Source organism: Brachyistius frenatus, unplaced genomic scaffold (genome assembly GCF_029030835.1).
Source record: "Brachyistius frenatus isolate BFR_SWC_R1_liver_20210118 unplaced genomic scaffold, ASM2903083v1 Contig_19, whole genome shotgun sequence".
In the NCBI taxonomy this organism is placed as follows: Eukaryota; Metazoa; Chordata; class Actinopteri; family Embiotocidae; genus Brachyistius; species Brachyistius frenatus.
Window position 1 is genome coordinate 1,741,762 of NW_027210618.1, and position 22,911 is coordinate 1,764,672.

Here is a 22,911-nt window from a genome sequence, read left to right on the forward strand (position 1 = left end):
ACATTTCACATAAGGCCAATACTCCACCTCCACTGACACCTGATGACAAAGTCGGTGTTGTTTTTCACCTTGCTGTAGGTTTTAAGAGCTTCTATAATATGAGAATCCCTGTGGAAGCGAATTGGAAACCATTTTAACATTTAAGTCAATTCTTCCTGGTATAGGCAGTTTCTCTTAACAGAGATCTACAATGTAATTTTTGCACTGTCAAAAGTCGAATTGAAGATATCTGTAATTACATTTTGACTATGCGGAATGAAAGTTAAAGGTACCTTCACTTTGAGATATCTCTAATTTGAATTGTGTTGTCAGAATTAAATTATATATATGTTAAATTGGAATTAATCATAGAATAATTCAGGTGCAGGTATCTGCAATTGAATTGTAGACATTTGTAATGAGAAACCCCACACGTGGATGGCATTTGTCTGAGGAAGAACGTCATTGTGGTTATCTAAAATGTTCTTTTTGACCATAGGAAGAAATGAATAATGGATATCTGCGATGCATAGTCGAATTACTAAATCAGAAGAAACAGCTTTTCTTTAATAAGTCTCTGTTAACTAAATCAGCTTTGATGTTGTGTCAATTAACATACTCTGTTTACGACATATTACCACAAAACATTCCTCACACCAGAAGTTTTTAAGATGTTTGAATTAACTTTTATTGTCTTCTAAGCAGGTCTATACCAAATTGGCCCTGAAGTAACCTCAGAGTTGTTGTTTTTTACAAATCTTAAGTCTTTGCTTAGATTCAGCTGAGTTTTCAGAAACCTGAAACCTGCAAGACATAACTAATCCAATAAACAATTCAGTGTGTTAATGTTCTGTCGGGAAACTCTGACTGTGTTTTGGAAGTCACCTGCTGAACAACATTTGATCCAACTGAACCCACAAGACAAACAATGTACTTGTTTAAAATGATGATGGAGTTTTAAACCTTCTTTAATAAAAAAATTTTTAAAAAACAAAAAAGGCTTCACGTGCAGCATCTAACTCAGACTTGCAGCATTTCTGAACTTCCCACCACACTGACAGACTTTTAAAGTCTACATTTTAACTGCGTCGCTATGGCTACATATCTGTGTGGACGTACGTACCTTCCCTGCAGGATTTCGAATGAGCACAAACAAATACCCAAATATTCTGTGCTGTAAATTTACATTCACCACTTCACATCCAAGTATTCAAATTTAAGAATGAGTAAAATCTTGTAAATTAAATTCAACATTTCAATGATTTTTAATTGTAATTGATAGATGATAAGTGATATGGGGTTTAATGGTCATCATTATTTGAATGCATGTATTTAACAGTTACATTAAAAAAAAAAAATCCTAATTGCATACCTCAGGAAGTGCTCAATGGTTAAGCGAGGTATTTATGATTTTTAGGAAAGGGACTAGAAAAAGGCAATAAAACATGCAAAAACATTGATGTGATCTATATGGCACAGCTATTATGTTGATTTACAGCTGTTTCCAAAAAGCATTGTCATGTTGGTTAAAAATTCTGTACTTTTAGCAGACTGTGGTAACTCCCAGTCCTAATAACATCAGCAGTTTATATATGAAACATTGAAATAGTTTCCATGATCACATGCTGCAGTTGTATTTAAAGCTTTTTCGGTGCTGAACGAGAACAGTTTATACATTTACACATCAAACAAGCTCTTTGTTGACCATGGGATATGTTTTAATCTTGTATTATTAAGGTCATAGTGTTTTTATATTGTTTACCTTTGTCATGACTCTTTTGATTGTGTAAATATCCCCCTGTCTACACGTGTTCCTACTTTCACCACATGAGGGCAGTGGTGGCACTCTTTGTGCCCAAGAACACATCAAAATGATGCCAGGCATTGAGAAGACCATACAAAAGTGAGCTTAAACTGTTCCTCTGAAATTAGCTGCTGAAATACACAAGCATATGTAAGTACCAGTAAAATCAAGGCAGTCCGGCTGTTGGACAGAGTTTGGCCACAGCAAGTTATCTCCTCAGAGTGAACATAGTTACTTGAAGACCTGTTATCCCCCCCCCCTCCACCTGCCCATTCTGCCACGAAAAGCATGTCACATGTTAAAATGTTTACAGACATATTTGAAATTTTAAGAAACGAAGGAAATAAACATATTTGGCCCATCCTGAGAATGACATCAACTCAACATTGGTTGAGTTTCCAACACATGTTGTCATTAGAGAAATATCTCTTAACTTGCTTGAGTTTATACATTTTTTTTTCTTTCTGGAGATCAGAGTGCTATAACTGTGCCTATAACAATAAAGTGCTATCATGATAATTGTCAAATCAGTCAGTCAGAGAGCGCACGCATCCACAAACGCTGCACAACCCTTCTGTTATTTGGATAATAAAATGCTAAGAATGTTCATCTTGATCAAGATATGAGCTGAAATGGTTGGACAATGATTGAGTCCACTGTATGTCAAATATTTTTTCAGTTTATTGTGTGAGGTGGTTTATAGTTGAATTTTTTTTTTCAAAAAGTGCCATTGTTTGCAATGTTCAGCTCTACTTTAGAAAATCCTGATCCTCAATATGGATCCACAGTTTGTGTTACCTCAAGCAAATGTAATGCTCTTTCAACAGCTCGCCTTCATTTTCTGTTAGCGTGTTATTCCTTGGGTGTATTATTGAAACTGAACAAGTTATCCATCATCTCTCTAGTTATCTAATTTGATAATACTGCAACATTACATCACAAGTTTATATGTATACATGCTTTCACTTAAACGTGTCTCTCACATCAGGTTATATTTACCCAGAATATGCTGTGAATATTACAAACAGTTGACAGAACCTGTGACTTCCTAAATGCTTTGCTGATTTGGTTGTCCGGCAACCTCAACGTGTCAAGAAGAATCCAGGTAAACAAATAATAATTTAGTACGTAACTCTCAATTTTCCAAATTGTCAAACTATTCCTTTATAGGTTGGATATGGAATTTTTTTTTTTTTTTTTATGCTGAACTCCCAACCTTTCTTCTAGACTGATGAGTGAACAGCTGGCAATGCCTACCATGGCTATGTAACAATAGCCTCAAAAGGTAGGCTTGCTAATTGTATAATATTACTGTCTGTTAATATATGAAGCCTGCTGTTTGTTGATGCACAGTTCAGACCAGTTAGAATATGTGTATCTGTATGTGACTTTGAAACAAATATTGACAATTAGACCAAACAGCTGAAACAATAAGAGCTGGACAGAGACCAGACTGGATGATGCAGCGACTCTCCCGCTTTCTACGTACAAAGTGTTATTACTAGACGGGACTTGAATCTTACATGTGGCACCTTTAAGGATGTGCACCTGTTCTTGGAGGTTTACCTAAAAGCCAAACAAATGGGACATTGTTGGAGGTACGCCAATGATTGGGGATGAATGCTATGAACACAATTTATGTGGCTTTGTATTTGTGCTCATTGTGACAGAAATGGATGACAGTAACCATAAGACACCAAAGGCGCAGGGGGGGGGGGGGGGGGGCGCACCTCGCGTGCACATGATCCCAGGCTACGCCCCTGATCGGCGGCAGTCACATCGGAGATGTGAGTGGGGATGAGAGCACAAAGAGAGAAGGCAAGAGGAAAGACGGAGGAGGAGGAGGTCTGCCGTAACTCCGCCTTCGGTCTCCGCTCCTCTCGAGCGTTCCTTCTCCACGGCCCCTCACGCTGAGGATAGAGAGAGAAAGGGAAGGAGAAACAGAAGAAGGGCACAAGAAGAAGAAGAAGAAGAAGAAGAAGAAGAAGAAGAAGAAGAAGAAGAAGAAGAAGAAGAAGAAGAAGAAGAAGAAGAAAAAGAAGAAGAAAAAGAAGAAGAAAAAGAAGAAGAAGAAGAGGGGGAGCAGCGAAGCGACCATGGCAATATCCACAGCGTCTCAGCTTGAGATAGTGTCCGATCCCAGCGCACGTCTACCACCGTCGACCTCGGCAAGGAGCATGCAGTCGCACAATAGACAGAGTCCCGATGAATGAGGAGCTGTACCTGGGCCGTGGACAAAATGAGGGTCATCTTCATCCAAAACGCCGGTTTCGTCGCAGCTTTCTCGCCTTTCTCGTGATGTTGGCAGCGTTTAGGACGACAGATAATGTGAACGAGCCAGATTTAACCACAGCTAGATCATGCCAGTCAGTTGAGGAGTGAGGAGATTAGATCAGTTTATTTAGGCTTCTTTCTTTTGATGGGATAGAGCTTGCACATATATTATAGCCAATATAGCATCTTTGAATCGAAAGTGTGTTCAGCTTCCGGCATGCAGCCTGCTGCTGAAATGTGAATACAGGCTATATTTTATTACAATATTGGCACTATAATTATTTTTATCCAGTGATAGAGGAGTATATATTAGGTAATTATGGACCGATCGTTTTAGACCTCTGTGCGCCGTTGGTAATCCATTACTAGATTGATTATATAGCTTAAAGCGATGAATAGGTAGGAGGAGGAATCTGTTCACTTCGATCAAAGCCAATTGATTAACTAAGACAATCTGGAAATGTTAGTTTCCACACGTGATAACATGACTAACGTTATTCCTTGTAATTTATTTATTTATTATTACTATTATTAGGCCTATAAGTATTATACTATCAATTTGTTATAAGTAGGTAATTTGAAATATTTAACAGTGGGAAGGTTGTGTGACTTCCCTAGTGAGATGGAAACCGCTTATTTATCGCCCCACCGGGGGGCCATCCGTCCCGAGGCCACGAAAGGCCAAAGTTCAGCGGGCAAACCGGCGGGGGGTGACTTATCGCCTGCGCCTCCTGCTCCACCTTCACCTGCCGGCAACTCACCTGAAGAGTCCCCGACAAGAGGCGATGGACGGAGGAACTCGGGCGTAAAGAAACACCACCACAAGCACAACCTGAAGCACCGCTACGAGCTGCTGGAGACGCTGGGAAGAGGCACCTACGGCAAAGTGAAGAAGGCCATCGAGCGGCGCTCCGGCAGAGAGGTGAGCCACTTGAGAGGCACTCTGAACAGCTGTAAACATCTGTCATGATGCTTTTAGTACATGCATACTTTTGTAGTCAACACTACAAACAACACTGGCCCGAAATGAAGTGGTTTGTTGCTCTCGGAGACGTGTGCGTGTCCTTCCCCCGCTGGGAATTCCCCCCATGCTCCAAAAGGGTCCATGGGGCTGGAGAGTTGCGCAGCACACGCCTGGTCCTGTGCAGGGCCTCACGACCGGATGCTGGAGTGCAAATCCGGCTACTGGCAGACTGATGCCACTTGTGTGACCCCCAGTAAGCATTATGAGCAGCAGCTAAAAGTCCCCCCAGAGATACTACCGAGGCCCTTTCACTTTTATTCGGTCAGTGTTTTATACAGTTCAGTGCAAAAGGTTTATTGTCAGTTTAGAGGTTTATATTCTTATCTATCACAGTGCATTCAGAGAGGCATGTGATCTATAAAAAGCTATATGGAGACAACCTAAATGTACAGAACTGTGCCAAGATGCTTGGAACAATAGCCGGCCTCCCTTGAAACACTATTGCTGCTTTAAAGGCGAAGGGTGGTCACAGTTTTATTTTTATTTTTGTATATACTTCATTTTGTGCGACGAAAACAATTCATCAAATTATTTTTTGCAGCATTTGACTTTTAGCACTGTGACTACTGTATAGTTTGTGCTTTCCAGTTTGTATTTCACTGTGTGGATGTGAGTGTGTTTGCTGGGGCCAGTCCTAAACGCTGCCAACACTTTCTGTTTCTTTATTTAACGTGATAAGCTGTGTTAGTCATAGTAAACCCACCATCTGTTGTTATGTCCTTGCAGACCTGCACATCTCCCAATATTTCCAAGTGTGGCAAAATATGACCCATGTGCCCATTCTGGCAGTGCATGAGGAACTTTCCATTTGCTGAGTGCCAGTGGGGAAACTTGGTATAGGTCAACAATGTCCCCCAATGGTTTCATAGCTCCTGGTATATCTGTGCCTAATAAGTCGGGCCACAAACCTGCTGGTAGGGCTTACTCTCTTTTGACTTGTACTTTTACTAGCATCATAAAACTGCATTTTTGCTGAAAAAGTAATACTATTTGTCACATGGGCTACATTTGCAATAAAGCATAACATTCAGACTTAAAATAGAAAAGTGCAGGACTTCCTTACACCACAGTGTTTAATGTGAGACTGGCATATCTGGAGGAAGCAGTGTGTCTGCACATGGAGTCCCAACAGAGCCTGACTGCAGGCCACCTTACAGGCCACGTGCAGTCTGGCACTGTGTTGCTAGAGTTTACTTGACCTCTGACCCAGAGGAAGTCCCTTGTGTCCATATGGCAGATACAGCAGTGTGGTGAGACTGTTATGCAATCATTTCGAGTCCCAGCACCTTTTTTGGCTCGTACCACCGACCCAATGAGAAGAGCAGAGTGAGGAGATAAACAGAGGAAGTTGTGTGTGTGTGTGTGTGTGTGTGTGTGTGTGTGTGTGTGTGTGTGTGTGTGTGTGTGTGTGTGTGTGTGTGTGTGTGTGTGTGTGTGTGTGTGTGTGTGTGTGTGTGTCTCTCTCGCTGTTGTGCAGCTGTGTGTGTGGGAATGAACTAAAAGAGCATTCAGAGTGTCAGTGAAAGTAGAACTGAACAATTGTCTCTTTTAATATGGATTGCCATATGTTGTACTGCTTGGCAGCTCTGTGAAAACTCAGCATTATATGAAGTGCAATTGATCATAGAGATCATTGTGAGGATGTAGGACATATGCACATGTTCATGTATTTGAGCATTGCCTGTAGAAGATGGGCTCCGTGTTTATATACTTGTGAGACAGACAAGAAAGACCCTGTGTGAGTTTTAAAGCATCATATGCCATCTAGAGGACTATAGTGAAAAGGTTGTGGTGACAGCCAGGCCTAAAATGGACATTGACACATGGAAGGCCATCCACAGCAGGAAATGAGATTGGAGAGGAAGGTTAATATCCTGTGTGGACGGTCCATCACAGCCAGGAGGGGGTGAGCCGCTAGCGCAGAGCTACGGGGAAGCCCACCGCCATAACAAGCGCGAGGGACGGCCTCAGTTAAAGGGGATACAGAGTCATATTAATATGAGCTTAAAGCACCAGATTACATCATTACCCAACAATGGATTCGATGGGGAGGTACGCAAGGGGGGGGGGACACTGACATTCCTCTGCTATATGTGGTGCTGCTGATGAGGTATTATGATTCCTGGCTGTGTTTGTATAATATAGTCCTCTTGAAAAGTGACTGGCCTCTTCCTCCCACTCACTTTCTCTCCCCTGAACTCTGACTCAGACACACAGTCAACACAGCAGATGATCATGATCTTTAGACAATACAGGGACGGGTGAGCTTGTGATGAATACTTCATCTATTTTAATGGCCTGAGAAAGCGCAGGAAGATGTCAGGCTCCACTGAAGCGAAAGATGGACTTTCACTTCAAACAAACTCTTTTGAGAATAAGAGTGGAGGGGGCGGGGGGAGTTCGGGGTGGTGGGGGCGGGCGAGGCTGCCCCCATACCTGGCATTGGCCAGCGTGGGCAGCAGTGCAGCGCCTGTTTACTGTGAGTGACAGTAATAGGGATCCACTTAAGGACAAGCGTAGCTGTGTCAGCCAGCCCGGCCAGCTGGCAAGTGGCTGATCTGCAGTCCTGTTTAATGATCCACATCGGGGTCATGGCTAGGGAACATGAGGAGAAACCCAAAGAGATACCTGGCTTTGTCTCAAGCCCAATGTGGGAGAGCAGCCTCATTCAGTGAGTTCAGTGTAGAATTAAGATGATGGCTGTTAAAGATTGATTACTGCCCTGCCAGGAGAAAAAAAAAAAAAGCAGCAGTTTTACAGACATTTTACTTGCGTTTGTGGGTTATTTTTCAATTATTGCCTAAATTAATGAATTCCTGAATTAATTCCTACATTAAATCCAGGAAGGTGACTCACATTTTGTTTCACTGTTAAACACCACAGTCAAAAAATGTTCCTCACATTGTGGGGATCAGTGCTAAAGTCTTGATTCTGATGAGGTAAACGAAAACATCAGTGTTAAGACACAAACAACTTTTACCAATTATGCACCCAGCATGTGAACCCCCCGGACCCTGGCTTGTTTATTATGGTATCATTTCTTTAAATTCTATGTAATCAAGACGTGCTCTGGAAGGGAGCTATTCCGGTTTGGGGTTATTTTTATTGATGTACACGGTAATTAGCTTGGCACTCGCTACTGCCTGTGGTTTCTGCTGCATGGAATAAAGCTGGGCTCCTCCGAACGCTGCAGCTTAGCTAGGAGAGGACAAAAGTTTAAACTAACAGAATTCAGAGTGAACAGACTCTATCCAGGCCTGATCAAAGGAAACCCAGGACTCTATCCAGAATGTTTAGGCTACAATTAGAGTGATGTACCAGACTGTGTACTCCCGATTGGTTTATTTGGAGAAAGCCGCTAACCTCTCATTTATGGAGTGCATAGGTTAGTGGTTTGAATGCATCCAGTTACGGCTGACTCCGTGGCATTGCCATGATAATGAAAAATCGTCAAATCAAGTGTCTCTGTTGACTGATGAATCTCCTAAAAAGGATCCATTTGGCAAGGCAATTAGACTAAATCACTTCCTCGGCCCCTGCTCATTCTCCTCATTCCTCCATAAAACTCCCAGCAGGTCGGCTTCACAGGCTGTTTCAAATGTAGGCCATTAGCTGCTCTGAATCAGAATGACTAAAAATAAGAGACAGAGTAGTTATCAGTGTCTTCTCAAGGACTTTCTTGACAGGGGAGGAAACATTTCTGTGTAGGTTAATACTGACAATACTGAGGAGCACTCTGACCTCTCCAGTAATTGTGAACACATCAAAACTTACTCACTTCTTTTCATGATACTCCTGGTCCTCATTGGCTCTGTGGATGAGAAGTTTAGTCTGTCATTCAGTTGGTCCATTTTGGTGCTGACTGAAATATCATAACAACATTTGAATAGATTGTCATGAAATCCTGTACAGACATTGATGATGTCCAGACGGTGAAGCCATATGTTCTCTCTTGATTCCTTGCACCACAATGAGGTTCACAGTTGTGGTTTAAGAAGAATGTATCCATATTTGTAGGATTGATTGCCACACAAATTAGCACAGACATCCGTGGTCCCCACTGGAGGAACTGCAGTAACTTCGGGGCTCATTAAACTTTTTCTCTTGCACCATCATCAGCCAGAATTTTAATTTGTTCAACACGTTTTTATGAGCCAATTCCGACAAAGTTAATGAGATTTCCATCAGCCTAAGCTGTACTTTGTGTGTAGTGCCAATACATAAATGTTAACCTGCTAACACACTAAGTGGGATGGTGAACACACCTCATAATGACATCAACATTGCCTTTATAGGCATGTTGGCATGCTGGCATCATATATGGAGCAGAGGGGAGGCAGGGGGATGATGTCGGAAAAAAAGAATGTCTTTTTTTTTTTTTTTTTTAACAACAACTGCACTCAGGTAGATGGTTGCCATGGAAACCACAATGGTCCACTGTGTGAATCTGCCCTCTTCTGTTAGAGAGGGGCTTGGGTAACTGATCATACCCCTGGCTTGTAACACTGACTAATACTTGGCTAAATTTAGGCCCAGGCTATGAAAGGGTACAAAACAAGCCTCTGTTATGGCCACATGTGTCAGGTTGTTTTTCTCAAAGAGTGCACCTTTATTTTGTTTCATGCTGAGACTGGGATTACATTTCTGTTAGACTCGAAGATGAAGGACTAGTTGCTTTGTTGGCTCACATGCTTTTACTGAGACAGACAGGCGTCACATGGTGTACAGTTTGTACTATGCAAGAGTCATGTACAGTTTAAAGTTCACTCACTTGCATGTGACATAAATGTGTTGTCCGCTAATCTTATTGCACAGTTGTCTTTGGTGATTTCCTGTTTCAAATTAAATGTACATACTTACGTAATCAATTTAATTGAAACCGTCACACAAGATGCACTCAAGATATCCTCGACTTTATGTCGCTGTAAGTCATCTGATCAAAGTGTTTTCTGTCTTCTGTTCCCAGGTGGCTATCAAGTCCATTCGGAAGGAGAAGATCAAGGATGATCAGGACATGGTGCACATCCGCCGTGAGATCGAGATCATGTCATCCCTCCGCCACCCACACATCATCTCCATATATGAAGGTGAGGTTCTGGTGTGTGTCTACAAACACAATCAAATCAAATCATAGACACTCGTTTGACTTGAACACACATAAACAAAAACACTCATGTCCAAAAATTCTCCTAGCTGCGGGACTGTCATGTTATGACATGCAGATGTCATAATAAGTGCTGGACGACAGCTCTGGGATGTTATTCATCTTCTCTGTCTGGCTGCCTGGGCCAGTAAAAGTCTGGATTGCTTTGACGGTGTGTGCGTCTGGATCTCTGAATGTGTGTGTGTGTGTGTGTGCGTGTGTGTGTTGAAAGTTTGTATTTATACGAGGGGTGATATTGTAAGGGATTGCCTCTCCCACATCTAAGAGGTCTCATCCCTTGTCTTCTCTGGTCTTGATCTCAGGGCCAGACATCTGCTGATACTTAGAGACAACTGCAGCTGGGAACCAGACTGTACTCGTGCATGTGCGTGTGTTTGCACATAACTGTGTCTAACTAAGTCCTAGTATATTTATGTCAATGTATGGGCCTGTGTGTGTGTGTGTGTGTGTGTGTGTGTGTGTGTGTGTGTGTGTGTGTGTGTGTGTGTGTGTGTGTGTGTGTGTGTGTGTGTGTGTGTGTGTGTGTGTGTGTGTGTGTGTGTGTGTGTGTGTGTGTGTGTGTGTGTGTGTGTGTGGCTAGGGAGACACTGGATTGACCCCAGTCACCCAAGCTTGCACCCTGTCTGACTCCAGTCCGGTGCTATGCAGTGGAAAGAAAGGCCTTTAGCCTTCCCTGGACCAACCGCAACATATATCTACCCCAGGAAGCAACTCTCTAAATATCAAAGCCTTCAAGTCAGGCTCAGACAGCACACATATTTATGCCTTGGGGACCTCCTTCTTTTGCTATGAGCCCTTTTGAATGACCTTAACCTCACTGGAAGAAAACAGATTAGTATTAATGGTGAGTGCACAGGTGGAACAATTCCCATTGAATTTTACGGCATATTGCTTGCAATCCATCATCGCTTGTAATGTAGTCTGGGCCCATGTGCAGGCATTTAAAGTCACAAGGCACTGCGGTGTGAGCCGATTTCATATGATTTGTGACTATTTTTATACCTGTGTCAACAAAGCAGCAGTTTCAATGACTCTTTCAGGATAGCAGCCCTGGCACATTTGCAGCAGGTTGTGTGCCACTGCCCAAACTGGCTTACCCACTGTCCTTTGTACAGTTTCAAATTCCCCAGGTCATTATCAGCAGTGTGTATAGGCAACAAACATCACTATTTGTCATGGGAACGTGCCAGCAGTCAGCTGGAGGGCTGAAGTGCAGCTGAGTTTTATGTGTTTTGTAAGAGAATGATGAAAAGAACACCCAGCTTTATAAACTCCATCGAGCCTGAATGGTGCTCCTATATGTGCTGCCTTCCTTTATAAACGGCTTTCTCCACCAACAAACTCCACCAGCCTCATTGCTCTCGCTCTTTGGTGTTTCTCCTCAAATCCAGCGTTTACTGTTGTGGCCTGGCCTCCACCCAGCCATGCTTTAGAGATATATAGGAGGCCAAGAGATTTGTGTATCCGGCAACACCCTCTTCAACAGCCCCTGCTAACTGCCTTGTGTGAAGCAAAGCTGAACCAGATGTGTGCGTGAAGATAGATTTTTACCACTCCCTCGCATTTTGCATCCATCAGCATGCTGAGTGGGGCATTTAGAAGCGGGTTTAGCTCTTCGCTCCTCAGGCACAACTGTGCCTTAGTGCCCTCCTTTTGAAACAAGCAGTAAACCCCATAGTATGCTGTAAAGGCACAAATTGATACATCCAAATAAAATGTTACTACCTCGTTTGTGCACGTAGGGACAAATGCTTAGCCTGACAAAACTGACGTAAGCTAAAGGAAATTTGGTCAAATTTAGTAAATCAGCCAATCATAACCTCGAGGTACTTAGCATAGAAACCCCCAAAACAAATGCTTACTTGTTTATTGACTGCATGAGTAGTATTTCTCCACTCTACTGTATTGCACTTTGTAATAGCACCCAGCTTCTTGTTCCCCATACGAGTTTTATCTATCAGCAGTGCAGGCAATAGAACAATAGGTGCTAATTATCCAGATGTGAGGGCCTGACCTGTGAACAAAGCGCAGTGAGTGACAGTGAGGCTGGCTCACCCAACGGGCTGTAACAAACCCGTTATGTAAGCCAGGTAATTATTTCACCAGTGGAGGTCAAAGGTGAATGGGAGTGCAAGCTGACAATTGGCTTTCCAAGTACAACCCCATCAAGGATCACCCTAGGTCACCACTCTGTCCACCAATCAGAGGGCTGGATCTGCTCTGCCCCTCCAGAGTGCTTGGCTTACTTCCCGTCTGTTGCTTCCCAAGCAGCCAGACAGTCACAATCAGAGAGCATTACCATCACTCAGCAACTGTGTGTTTTTGTAAAGGATTATATCTTTAAAAGGACACTGGGAGGGAAGGGGGGTCGGGGAGAGGGGTGGGGGGGGAAGAGACTGAGGAAAGTAGTGTGACAGACTATGAAGGTGCTCACTGAAGGATGCAGAGAGTAGGGGCCCTCAACCCCCGGTGACCCTGCTGTGTGGGAAAATCAACACGCACAATATGTAGCAACATGGCTGACTGTGTTGTAGTCATCTCCTCAAGTGTTTCCATCTCTCTCCCTCTCTCCCTCTCTCCCCACCTAACCGCTGTCATTCCCTTCATGCCATGGAGAAATATGTTTCCAAGCTGAAATTATAAACCAGAAGGCTAAAAACTGACACACAATCATACGTTTGGTGAGCTGAAGTTGGATAGTAATGCTTTACAGTAGATTTGTTTTGGTCATAAAGTCAATGTCTGTCTGTTAAGTGTAAAATAAAGCCTACGAGTCATAAATTACTAATCAGTGAAGCATTACATGGGATATTTAAGTCTGAGCCTCCGACTCAGTGTGCTGGTTAGGAATATGGGAGTGTGTTGTAAAAAAATGGCGACATGATGTGAAGTTGAAATGCGATGTGTCAAGGCTGTCGTTTGACTCTGTTGCTGTGAGGCTAACTCTTTCTCTTCTCGACTTGGCTTTTGCGTTTCCTGTCTGTTCTCACTGCTCTCCACTCGCTCTGGTCTCCAAGGAGTGGGCTTGATTGAGTTAACAGCCCCTCCCTGCGATGTTGTGAAGGAGCCAGACACATGAGGTGGGGTTTGGGTGATGTAACCCCGGGAGAAGTGTAGAGATATAATATGCTCCTCTGGAATTTGGATTCCTGCTCCAAAACTATAGGGGGTGAACTGGTTTACTTTGCTTTCATGAACAAATGAACCTGGGAGGATTTCAGAGGTTGTCTTCCCGTCCACGTTAATATAAACTTATTTTTCTGAACGTACAATAATAATGGACTCCAAATATGTTCCTATCATTTGTCAGTGTTCGAGAACAAGGACAAGATCGTGATCGTGATGGAGTACGCCAGCAAGGGCGAGCTGTATGACTACATCAGCGAGCGCCGGCGCCTGAGCGAGCGAGAGACGCGACACTTCTTCAGACAGATAGTCTCTGCCGTGCACCACTGCCACAAGGTGAGGAAACCCATCCCATGCTTTACGTAGAGAAAAACACGCACATTCATTTTCTGGTCACCTTAAATCACTCTTTGCCTCTTTCACACACATGCGGACTTTTGTTTTCCAGGCTCATTGCAACACAAACCATGCACGTCCACAGCCTGCCATATAGCCAGTTAATCTGCAGGCCCTACACTGTATGCTTTTCTTGGCGCTCCGGTGTGAAGGAGTCATCTGTTTCTAAGTGAAGATGGAACACAGGCCAGTTTAATTCAGGCTTATGCTCTGATTACAGTGCAGTGCAACAAACAGACCCCGCATTAATTCTGTGCTCATCGGTTGCCACATACACACACACACACACACACACACACACACACACACACACACACACACACACACACACACACACACACACACACACACACACACACACACACACACACACACACACTGATGGATGTCCCGAGATACCCAGAGAGCTTTTCCCCAGAGCTTTAGCTCCAGCCACACCCATGTCAACCCTTGTTCCACACCTCACTAACTCCCATCAAAACCTCCAAGGTCCCGGGGCCTGTTTGGATGGTCTCCTCTCTTGTCATACTCTTCCCCAGCTGGTGATAGGGATGATGTCATGGCCCTCCGATAGGAGAGTCCCAGACAGCCTTGAATGATGAATCATCACCACCAAGCGCAACCTCCTGCCGGGTGGAGTGGCGTGAGTCACTGACACAACAAGCAAGGAGCCACTTCTTCTTTATTTCCACCAATCAGGGTCATGTGAACACGAGCTCTGTGCCAGACAATAATCAATGGGAGATGCCATGCAGAGCGGCGCAAGCCGGCAGGGGGGTGACGGATGAAGTCACTCCTCCACATCTGAGCTCGGTTCTGGCTGTCTGCATACCACATGTTAATTCCTGGACTTTTTTTTTTTTTTTTAAAGCCCAACATTAACAGCATCGTTGTTTCTTTATCCCAAGATGCTGTGAGAACATCATTCATACGGGGTGGTAATTACAGGCTCATGTTTATGTGACACATGTGAGGCGTTTAAAAAAAAAAAGAAAATCACAACAGATGTCAGCAAAAAGACCCGAGAGGGGACAAGACCAATTAAAGAGGACTAAACCAACAGGCTACCTTGATTTCCCCCGAGTGCCACGAGCTATCTTTGTTGGCGTAAATGATCTCGTAATACAATGGACTCTATGAATAATGAACGGGTAGACACACCAGTCATGTTGGTTTTTTTCTCATTGACTTTCAGAATGGAGTTGTGCACAGGGATCTGAAACTGGAAAATGTGCTACTGGATGAAAACTGTAATATTAAGGTATGTTTGCCCCTTGATCTGTGATGCGTTACCCATCAGGCTATAATACCTCACCTCCGATGATCTTTGGAGGAGGGATTAACCATCACATGGCTTGAGTAACATTCACACTTACCCCTCTTTCCACAGATTGCTGACTTCGGGCTGTCCAACCTCTACCACAAAGACAAGCTGCTGCAAACTTTCTGTGGCAGCCCGCTCTATGCTTCACCAGAGATCGTCAATGGGAGACCGTACCGTGGCCCAGAGGTGAGGCTCAATGAACCAATGAAAGAATGAATGAATGAATTATTGTCCTCCCTAGAAATTAAATTTGAACATTACGTATCTCTCGTTGTATTTAGCCTTCACCCCACTCGTGGTTATCGTCATCATGTAGTCTGTACACAAAGTGGTGGTAGTCTTTGTTTCCTGCTTCTTTGATGGGATTAGTCGCCAGTCAAAGGGAGGTCTCCTTTTGCTCCTCCGCAGTGGGTCAGTGTAGATATTCTCTGCATCCCTCCCCTGTCCTCCCCTTCCTACAATGTGTGGATCTTTTGAAGTGAGGAACTGGAGAATAGATTTTGTTATCTTTCTCTTCAGCTTAATGGGATTTGAATGAGCTCCGCAGCCTCAAAGAGCACTCATGGTCAAAGTCACATCTAACCAAATAGTTTTGGTGAAAGAAACAGTGAAAATGTCTCCCCAAAACCACATATGTGGCAAATCCAGAAGGGTGTTGTCTCTACAGACTGCATCAGTTGCATAAGACGAAGCAACAGCACAGGGGAAAAAAAAAAGAGGTTGCATTTTTAGATATTCAAGTTCAACCATTCAATTTAGCGTGATTCACTATAATTTACTCAAGAGTGCTAAAAACTGCAACAGTCCAATTGCAATTGAAATTACAGAACCACAGTTGGGGTGAAGCCACAAATTACAGCAAACACAGGTAACGAAAATAGAACACAACAATAGTGCGTGCCCCGTCTCGCCCTCGTGAATGGACCAATGGCAACAGCCGAGTGAAACATTTTTGATGTGGGTCCAGAGCTTTAAAGGAAGTACACCAGCTCTTTAACTGGCCGTATGTGATTTCCGCATCCTTTTTCTACGTCTCAAAGCTTCAGCTACTGCCATCAGAGTCCCGTTCCTCAGAGCATCTCATCCTCCCCAAACTACAGTCAACACCCGTCGCACTCTGTCTCACACACACACACACACACACACACACACACACACACACACACACACACACACACACACACACACACACACACACACACACACACACACACACACACACACACACACACACACACACACAGGTCATTGAGTGTGTCTCCAGCAGGTTGTCAAGAGCTCAGGATATCACAACTCTGCCATCTCTGTTGGTCTCATTTCCCCTCTTACACTCCCACCACTTCCCCCTGTGGCTCTGCACCGCCTCATGCCCCAAACACAAAGTCTTATATAACTGCTAAGAAAGCCACATTGCATTAGGTTGGTGGTCAGAAAGTTCGTGCCTTCGCCTGACAGAGCAGGAGAGAGTGGGGGCAATTTATGTGAGGGTAAACAAAACCATTTCCCACCACAGTGCTGACATTTGTAGTCATTTCTTTGAAAGACACCCTGCAGCGTCTCTTTAACAGAGATGTCCTTAAGTGATGTTTGTGTGAAAAAGTGTTTTGGGTGCTTATTAATGTCAATGTAAACTGTAGATTATAACTCAAAGCTCTGCTGCGATGTTGAGCAGAGCTGAGCTCATTCTGGAAAAAAAATCATTTTAATGCTCTGAATCACTAATCAAAACAAGACTCGGAAAACCGAATTTACATTGCATAACACACCTAACTTTTTGTTTTATTTGTTCACAGAGTGTGTTCTGCGTATGATTAACCAAACTGGTTCTTGTTTCCCCCAGGTGGACAGCTGGGCTCTTGGGGTACTGCTGTATACCCTGGTCTACGGAACCATGCCATTCGACGGGGGAGACCACAAGAACCTCATTCGCCAGATTAGCAATGGCGAGTACAAAGAGCCCACTCAGTCCTCAGGTACAGCACAAATCTTCACAAAAGTTCACATCCCTCTTTGTTTTTTGCTCAGAAAAGACACCTGATTCCAGCATCCTTCATAAAACAATATCATACTCTGCAGATTGAGTTCAGCAGGAACACAGAAAATATGAAATCCTTTTTGATGTTTGTCGACAAACTGGGAATCCAACATAGATTAGAGCGCCCTGAATGCACACATAGAGTGGAATCTACATATTCCATTACATATCTCTCACACTACTTTTTTTTACTTTTTTGTAACATAATAACATACTCATTTTTAATTAATCAAACTCTTAATTGGTTGAATTATATGGTACAAACCTGAAAGATATCAAATTCAATTTCTGTGCTGATCAGAGTGATTGTCATCCACATTTCTATGTTACAAAGACACTCAGATTGGGTGTATTTAGATATTGATATGCATTGTAATGTTATTTAACTGTAGATACATTGTTGTGGTGTACGCTGAATAACAGAATAATATTTTATGTAAAATATTTAGTGACTTATTCCTTTGTTAAGGATGTAGACACTGCATTTTTTATTTTTTATATGCCTCTAAATTAAGTAACTGTTACTTACATTAAAAAAAACAATGTAGGACAAATGTAGCATGTTAGAAATAATTATATCGCCACTAACTACCTCGGCAAGTTCCAGCATCTTTGGATTTTGATCAGCTTCAGTTAGTGCCAGCTGTTTTAACCTCATTGCACCTCTCGTAGGACTGTAATGGCATGTAATGTTAGCATGTTAGCACCAGTGACGTGCAACATGAGGCAGCTCACTGATTGCTCTGTTTTCCTGCTAGATGCCCGTGGACTGATCCGCTGGATGTTGATGGTGAACCCAGATCGCCGTGCCACAGTGGAGGACATAGCCAATCACTGGTGGGTAAACTGGGGCTGGAAGAACAGTGTGTGTGACTGCGAGACCCAACGCGACCATGGAGGCTCGCCCATGCTGGCCCGTTTCATCGACTGGCAGAACCGCACTGAGCCACGTGGTTCTGGAGCCAAAGCTGCAGCCATGCCCCAGCTGCTGCGCCAGAGGCCCAAAAAGTCCAAGAAGGAAAATGTGGAAGCGGGACAGACCAACTGTGGAGCAGAGGACAAGCCAGGTCTGAAGAGACCCAAGGGCATCCTGAAGACCAGGGTTACTGAAGAACAGCAGTCTGCCAGCCTTGAAGAGTTGGAGTTGGGTCAGGCAGTGCTTCCTCAACAAGCCGAAGGGGGAGAGGAAGCTTCGAGCCCAGATAGGGAGGAAGAGGAGCCGACTCTGGGAGGAGGCTCGCCAGCTAAGATGGTGCCCTCTCTGCCCAAGAAAGGCATCTTGAAGAACAACCAGCAGCGGGAATCAGGGTACTACTCTTCCCCAGAGCGCAGTGAGTCCTCCGAGCTTTTAGGAGGTGCCAGTATGTCTCTGTTGGCCACCTCTCCACCCAAGAGAATGATGGGGAGGAAGGGCATTTTGAAGCGAAATGGCAAGTACTCCACCTACAGTGGGCCTCCCTCAGCAGCAGCGGTGGCTGGAGTCCTCGGCGAGCCTCCTCCCTCAACTGACTCTGGTCTGTCCCGCAGTCAGAGTCGGCCCTCCAGTATAGTCGGGGAGGACAGCTCCGCCCTGTCCCTGTCGCCCAGCTCCCTCAGCGGGGCTGAGTGGCACCCTTCCACCCCCCACCTACGCTCTAACATCAGGGCTTGCGTCTCGGCTGAAAACCTGCTGCAGCTCGCCAACTTCAAGGGCTTCCAGGCAGCCCCACAACTCCAGGGACCCAAGTTCAGCCGTGGCCCCAAAACAAAGGGCTCCCCAGGGGACAATGGCAGCTTCTCCTTGCTGGGGGACCTGGAGGACATGACTCAGGTGTACCAGCAAGCCCTGGACATCAGCAGCAACCTCACCTAACAGACGGGTGGCAGAGAGAAGAAGCAGAGGGTTTTAAACATGACTGAGTGTGTGTGTGTGTGTGTGTGTGTGTGTGTGTGTGTGTGTGTGTGTGTGTGTGTGTGTGTGTGTGTGTGTGTGTGTGTGTGTGTGTGTGTGTGTGTGTGTGTGTGTGTGTGTGTGTGTGTGTGTGTGTGTGTGTGTGTGTGTGCGCACAGAGGTGTATGCGTGGCATTAACGACCAGTGCGTTACTGGGATACACCTTTGGGAGGTTGTGGTTTTTCAAATGGGGCTGATATTTGATGGAAGAGATATGCCTACACTTACACATGTGCATCCACATATGTACACACTTAGGTGCACTTCTCTGGCCAGACGAAATTCAGTTAAGGTTGTGTGAACAGGAGAGAGACGGCGCTGGCACGAAACAATGCCACCCAGTCTGCTTTCTTATCCCGCCCATAGACTTTGCTGTGTTCAACATGTTTACATATTCAGCAAGAAGGCAAGTTAGAATCACAAATGCAGCAACCAGAAACTGGTTGGCTCTCTTTGTACACCACCCATTTTGATTAGGAGTTTACAAAAGCACCTTAAAACTCACACAGAGCAAAACTCACACAGAGCACATGCTTTTGTGATCTTTACTTCCTTTGAAAAAGAAAAAAAACGAAACAAACCAGGGTCTTGTTCCAAAAATAACTAACAGTGCTGATTATTTATTAATATTTTGTAGCTTTAGTTTCAAGGGCAGAACTGGTGGGCGCTGGCTATTACTGGAAGAGTCTAAAGTCTCCAACTCTTGTGCGGAACTGACATATATAATTATGTTACTCAATGATGAGAAACATATACTCCACATATATAACTATGTCTGTGCATGTAAAACACGCAGGCAAATATACCTTCATAAAAGCATATGTCCTATATATGTGTATGATACTAGGGAATATGTAGGAAGTGCCTTTTTTGATTCATAATAAAATTATGTATGTCATTTCCTTAAATTGGAGGGAAAAGCCAGACCGACCTGTCACCAGTTATGCTTTTTTTTTTTTTCATGTTTGTGAATGTGGATACCCAGGGCCTTCAGAGCACAGCTGACTAACTTTACTCGTCTTGGGGTTCAAAGGTCAATCTGAGGCAGATGAGATCAAACAGTCTCGTCTCCTCCCCCAGTACAATCACACACAGATGCACCGGCATCTGCAGGCCACCTCGGAAACAAACTCCTGTGTTCCATGTCAGTGTTTAAGCCCATAGTTCGGTGTGTCAGCAGTTTAGATGGTTGGACAGTTTTTTGCTGGCAGCACAAGAGAATCTGTACGGGCTCACCTAGTGGGCCATCCAGGGAAGGGGAGATGGCGCAGACACCACCTCAGAGTCCTGGAATGTGCCTGGCTTTCTTAACCTTGGTTGTTTCACATGTTCGAGGCTACCTGATAAAACAGGCTGTTAAGTGAGAGATGCATTTTTTTTAATATTTTTTTTTTTACCAAAGACATGTAGTTGTTTTCCATTGTCAGACTAGTTAATATTTTAGCCGAAGCTCTGCAAAAGAACTAAGTAAGGTGGTTTGTTTTAGCTCACTGATGACACAGCGAATTCCTCAGACAAAGACCGGAGACGTGTTGGTGCTGGAGATCTCTATCAGCCGCAGCCCGACTCAGCACAGGTGGGATCTGCGGTCCGTGCTCAGCCCTCCAGCTGTGTATACTAGTTCATTATGTCAACCAAGCACAATTAGCCAGCTATTGTTTTCATTTGAGCGTAAGAGTGAGGCAGAGCGTGGAGATTTATAGCTAGAGGGAGAAGAAAAGTGTGTGAAAGCGTGATGCGTGGAGCGGTGCTGAGATTAGAGAGGACTTTTCCTGTGAAACACAGCAAAGGTCACGGTGTTAGATTTATTTTTTGAAGGATTTGTAATGTAGATTAGTGAAAGTAAAGGAAGTGAGTAGAAAGAGTAGATGGAAAGTTTTTGTTTTATACCAAAGATGTGATGAAGCTTTGACAGGAATCATTGGGAATGGATGGGTCAGGGACTAATGAGGGCCCTTAGGATTTTACTTTGACTTCAGAATCCCCATCGGTGAATGAAATCATCCCCACATTGGCTTTGCCTCACGTTTGTTTTATTTTTCTTCTTTTATTTTTTTCATTCGAGATGCTGGAGGCTGTCGATACAGCTTGTCAGTGTCCGTGTGTGACTTGTGTCTTCTCTTTGGCCTTCCAAAGTGTGTTACACTTTTCCACAGCAGCACAAAAATTGGAGAACGGTGACTAACATCCAAAATATCAAATGATGTGGATGGAAAAGCATGCAGTCGTTGACCCCGAGGAAAAAAGATCACGTATTGAATGTTTTCAGTGGTCCGCTCGTGTGAAGGAAAGGTCCTGGGTACTGATTCAAATGAAAGACCCACTGCGTATTATATTGCATTTTATTGCCTTTTGTATTGCATTTTATTGTCAACTGGATTTACAGTGAGAAAATTATACTATGTTAGTATTTTGGTTTATTATGCTTCTGTTTTTGATTTTCCAAAATATAAGAAACTTTATATTGCTTTATGTTATGGCAGAAAAATACTTCCTTCCTTGAAGTAGCAGAAAAATCTGATGTGAAATTGGTATAATCTCATTTCCCCCTCTTTTGGTCAGACAACCTCCGAGTGGCAAAAAAATAGCTCTTGAAAATGTAAGTTTTAGTTGAAATATGGCATTTCGTATTAATATCTGAACAGCTGACCCTATGAAAAATGTATTTCGACCTCTAGCGAAGCAGGGGAGGGCAGAAGGCTGGAACAACACAGGAGAAAAGGAAATAAAGCAATGGAAAGAATCTGATGATGAAACTTTAACTCTGCCAAACTGGAAATTACTGGTGCATATCTGTTAGTTAGCAGAAAGTCTAATCATAGGAAAACGTGACTGGATATTGTTATGACAATAATAATAATTTAGTATTATTATGTTATTTAAGTATTATTTTTCGTAACAGTTCATTACTATTGCTGGCTATTGCCACAATGTTGGTTTTATTGTTTTAGTTTGTCTGTGGGTGATCCTGGACTGCCAAGGTTTATTAAGATGCGTGCCTTTGGTATCTTTCATGAACTTTTTTTTTTTTTTTTTTTTTTTGATAATGAAAATTATTATCAAGGTGTTTTTTATATTTGTATTTATTGATCAAGCCATTTAAAATAGTTGTAAAAGTACTCCGTGTTCATGCTTTGGCCTGCTTTGGACTGTGTTGTGTTCAGGATGTGCAGCACAAAAATAACTTTTTTAAAATAGAGTGGTATCATCTCATTAGTGATATCATCTCATGCCAGTGGTCTACTGTGTGTTTCTTAGGAGTAATGGATCAATAAAACTTCTTCAAATCCTGTAACATGTCTTAATTCGTCCATTCGGGTCAACACGATGCCCCTGTAGTACTGTATCAACTTAAATAAATGGTTCTTGAAAATTACACGTGTTTGTGTTTTTTGTCTTGAATGGTCCTTTTATTCTAGAGATTTATAAGTTTAACAGTTACCTAACATATTTGTAAGGAGGCTCATAAGGAACAGCTTAAATACACATAGATAGATATGAACAAGTTTAATAATAAGGGAGATCAGTATTGATTTATACCACATTGCAAATGCTTCATCCTGCCCAAATAGGCCAATATTGATGCCTGTTTTATGTGTATTTCTAGTTCAAGCCTGACCTCCCACACCTGCTTTAAAATAGGAAAATCTTCACATTATTAACTTTTTTTTAATTTCTGGTTTGATCCAGCGGTGAAACTGGATGAACAAGCAGTCTCAGAAGTTAGACTGGGAAGGAACTACAAACACTTTACACACTGCTCCTCTTCTCACAGTAGGCCGCATGTTAAACAAACTATACCCTAATTTCTTTTTCTCATTAAGAATGTGTGACCTAGAAACCTCCATTGATGC

General features: G+C 43.3%; 1 protein-coding gene across 1 annotated transcript; it reads left to right on the forward strand.

Annotated features, from left to right (window-relative positions):
* The first annotated feature begins 3,569 nt into the window (after positions 1 to 3,569).
* On the forward strand, positions 3,570 to 22,433 carry nuak1b (NUAK family, SNF1-like kinase, 1b). Its single transcript, XM_069695274.1, has 7 exons — positions 3,570 to 4,979; positions 10,048 to 10,168; positions 13,556 to 13,707; positions 14,963 to 15,028; positions 15,158 to 15,277; positions 16,932 to 17,064; positions 17,885 to 22,433. The coding sequence occupies exons 1-7, from the start codon at positions 4,680 to 4,682 to the stop codon at positions 18,976 to 18,978; spliced, it is 1,986 nt and encodes a 661-aa protein (XP_069551375.1). The 5' UTR covers positions 3,570 to 4,679; the 3' UTR covers positions 18,979 to 22,433.
* Positions 22,434 to 22,911: the final 478 nt, after the last annotated feature.

Coding starts and splice junctions, on each gene's coding strand:
- nuak1b (XM_069695274.1), top strand. CDS start 4,680: ATGGAAACCGCTTATTTATCGCCCCACCGGGGGGCCATCCGTCCCGAG. Junction 13,708..14,962: donor CCGTGCACCACTGCCACAAG/GTGAGGAAACCC, acceptor ATTGACTTTCAG/AATGGAGTTGTGCACAGGGA. Junction 17,065..17,884: donor AGAGCCCACTCAGTCCTCAG/GTACAGCACAAA, acceptor TTTTCCTGCTAG/ATGCCCGTGGACTGATCCGC.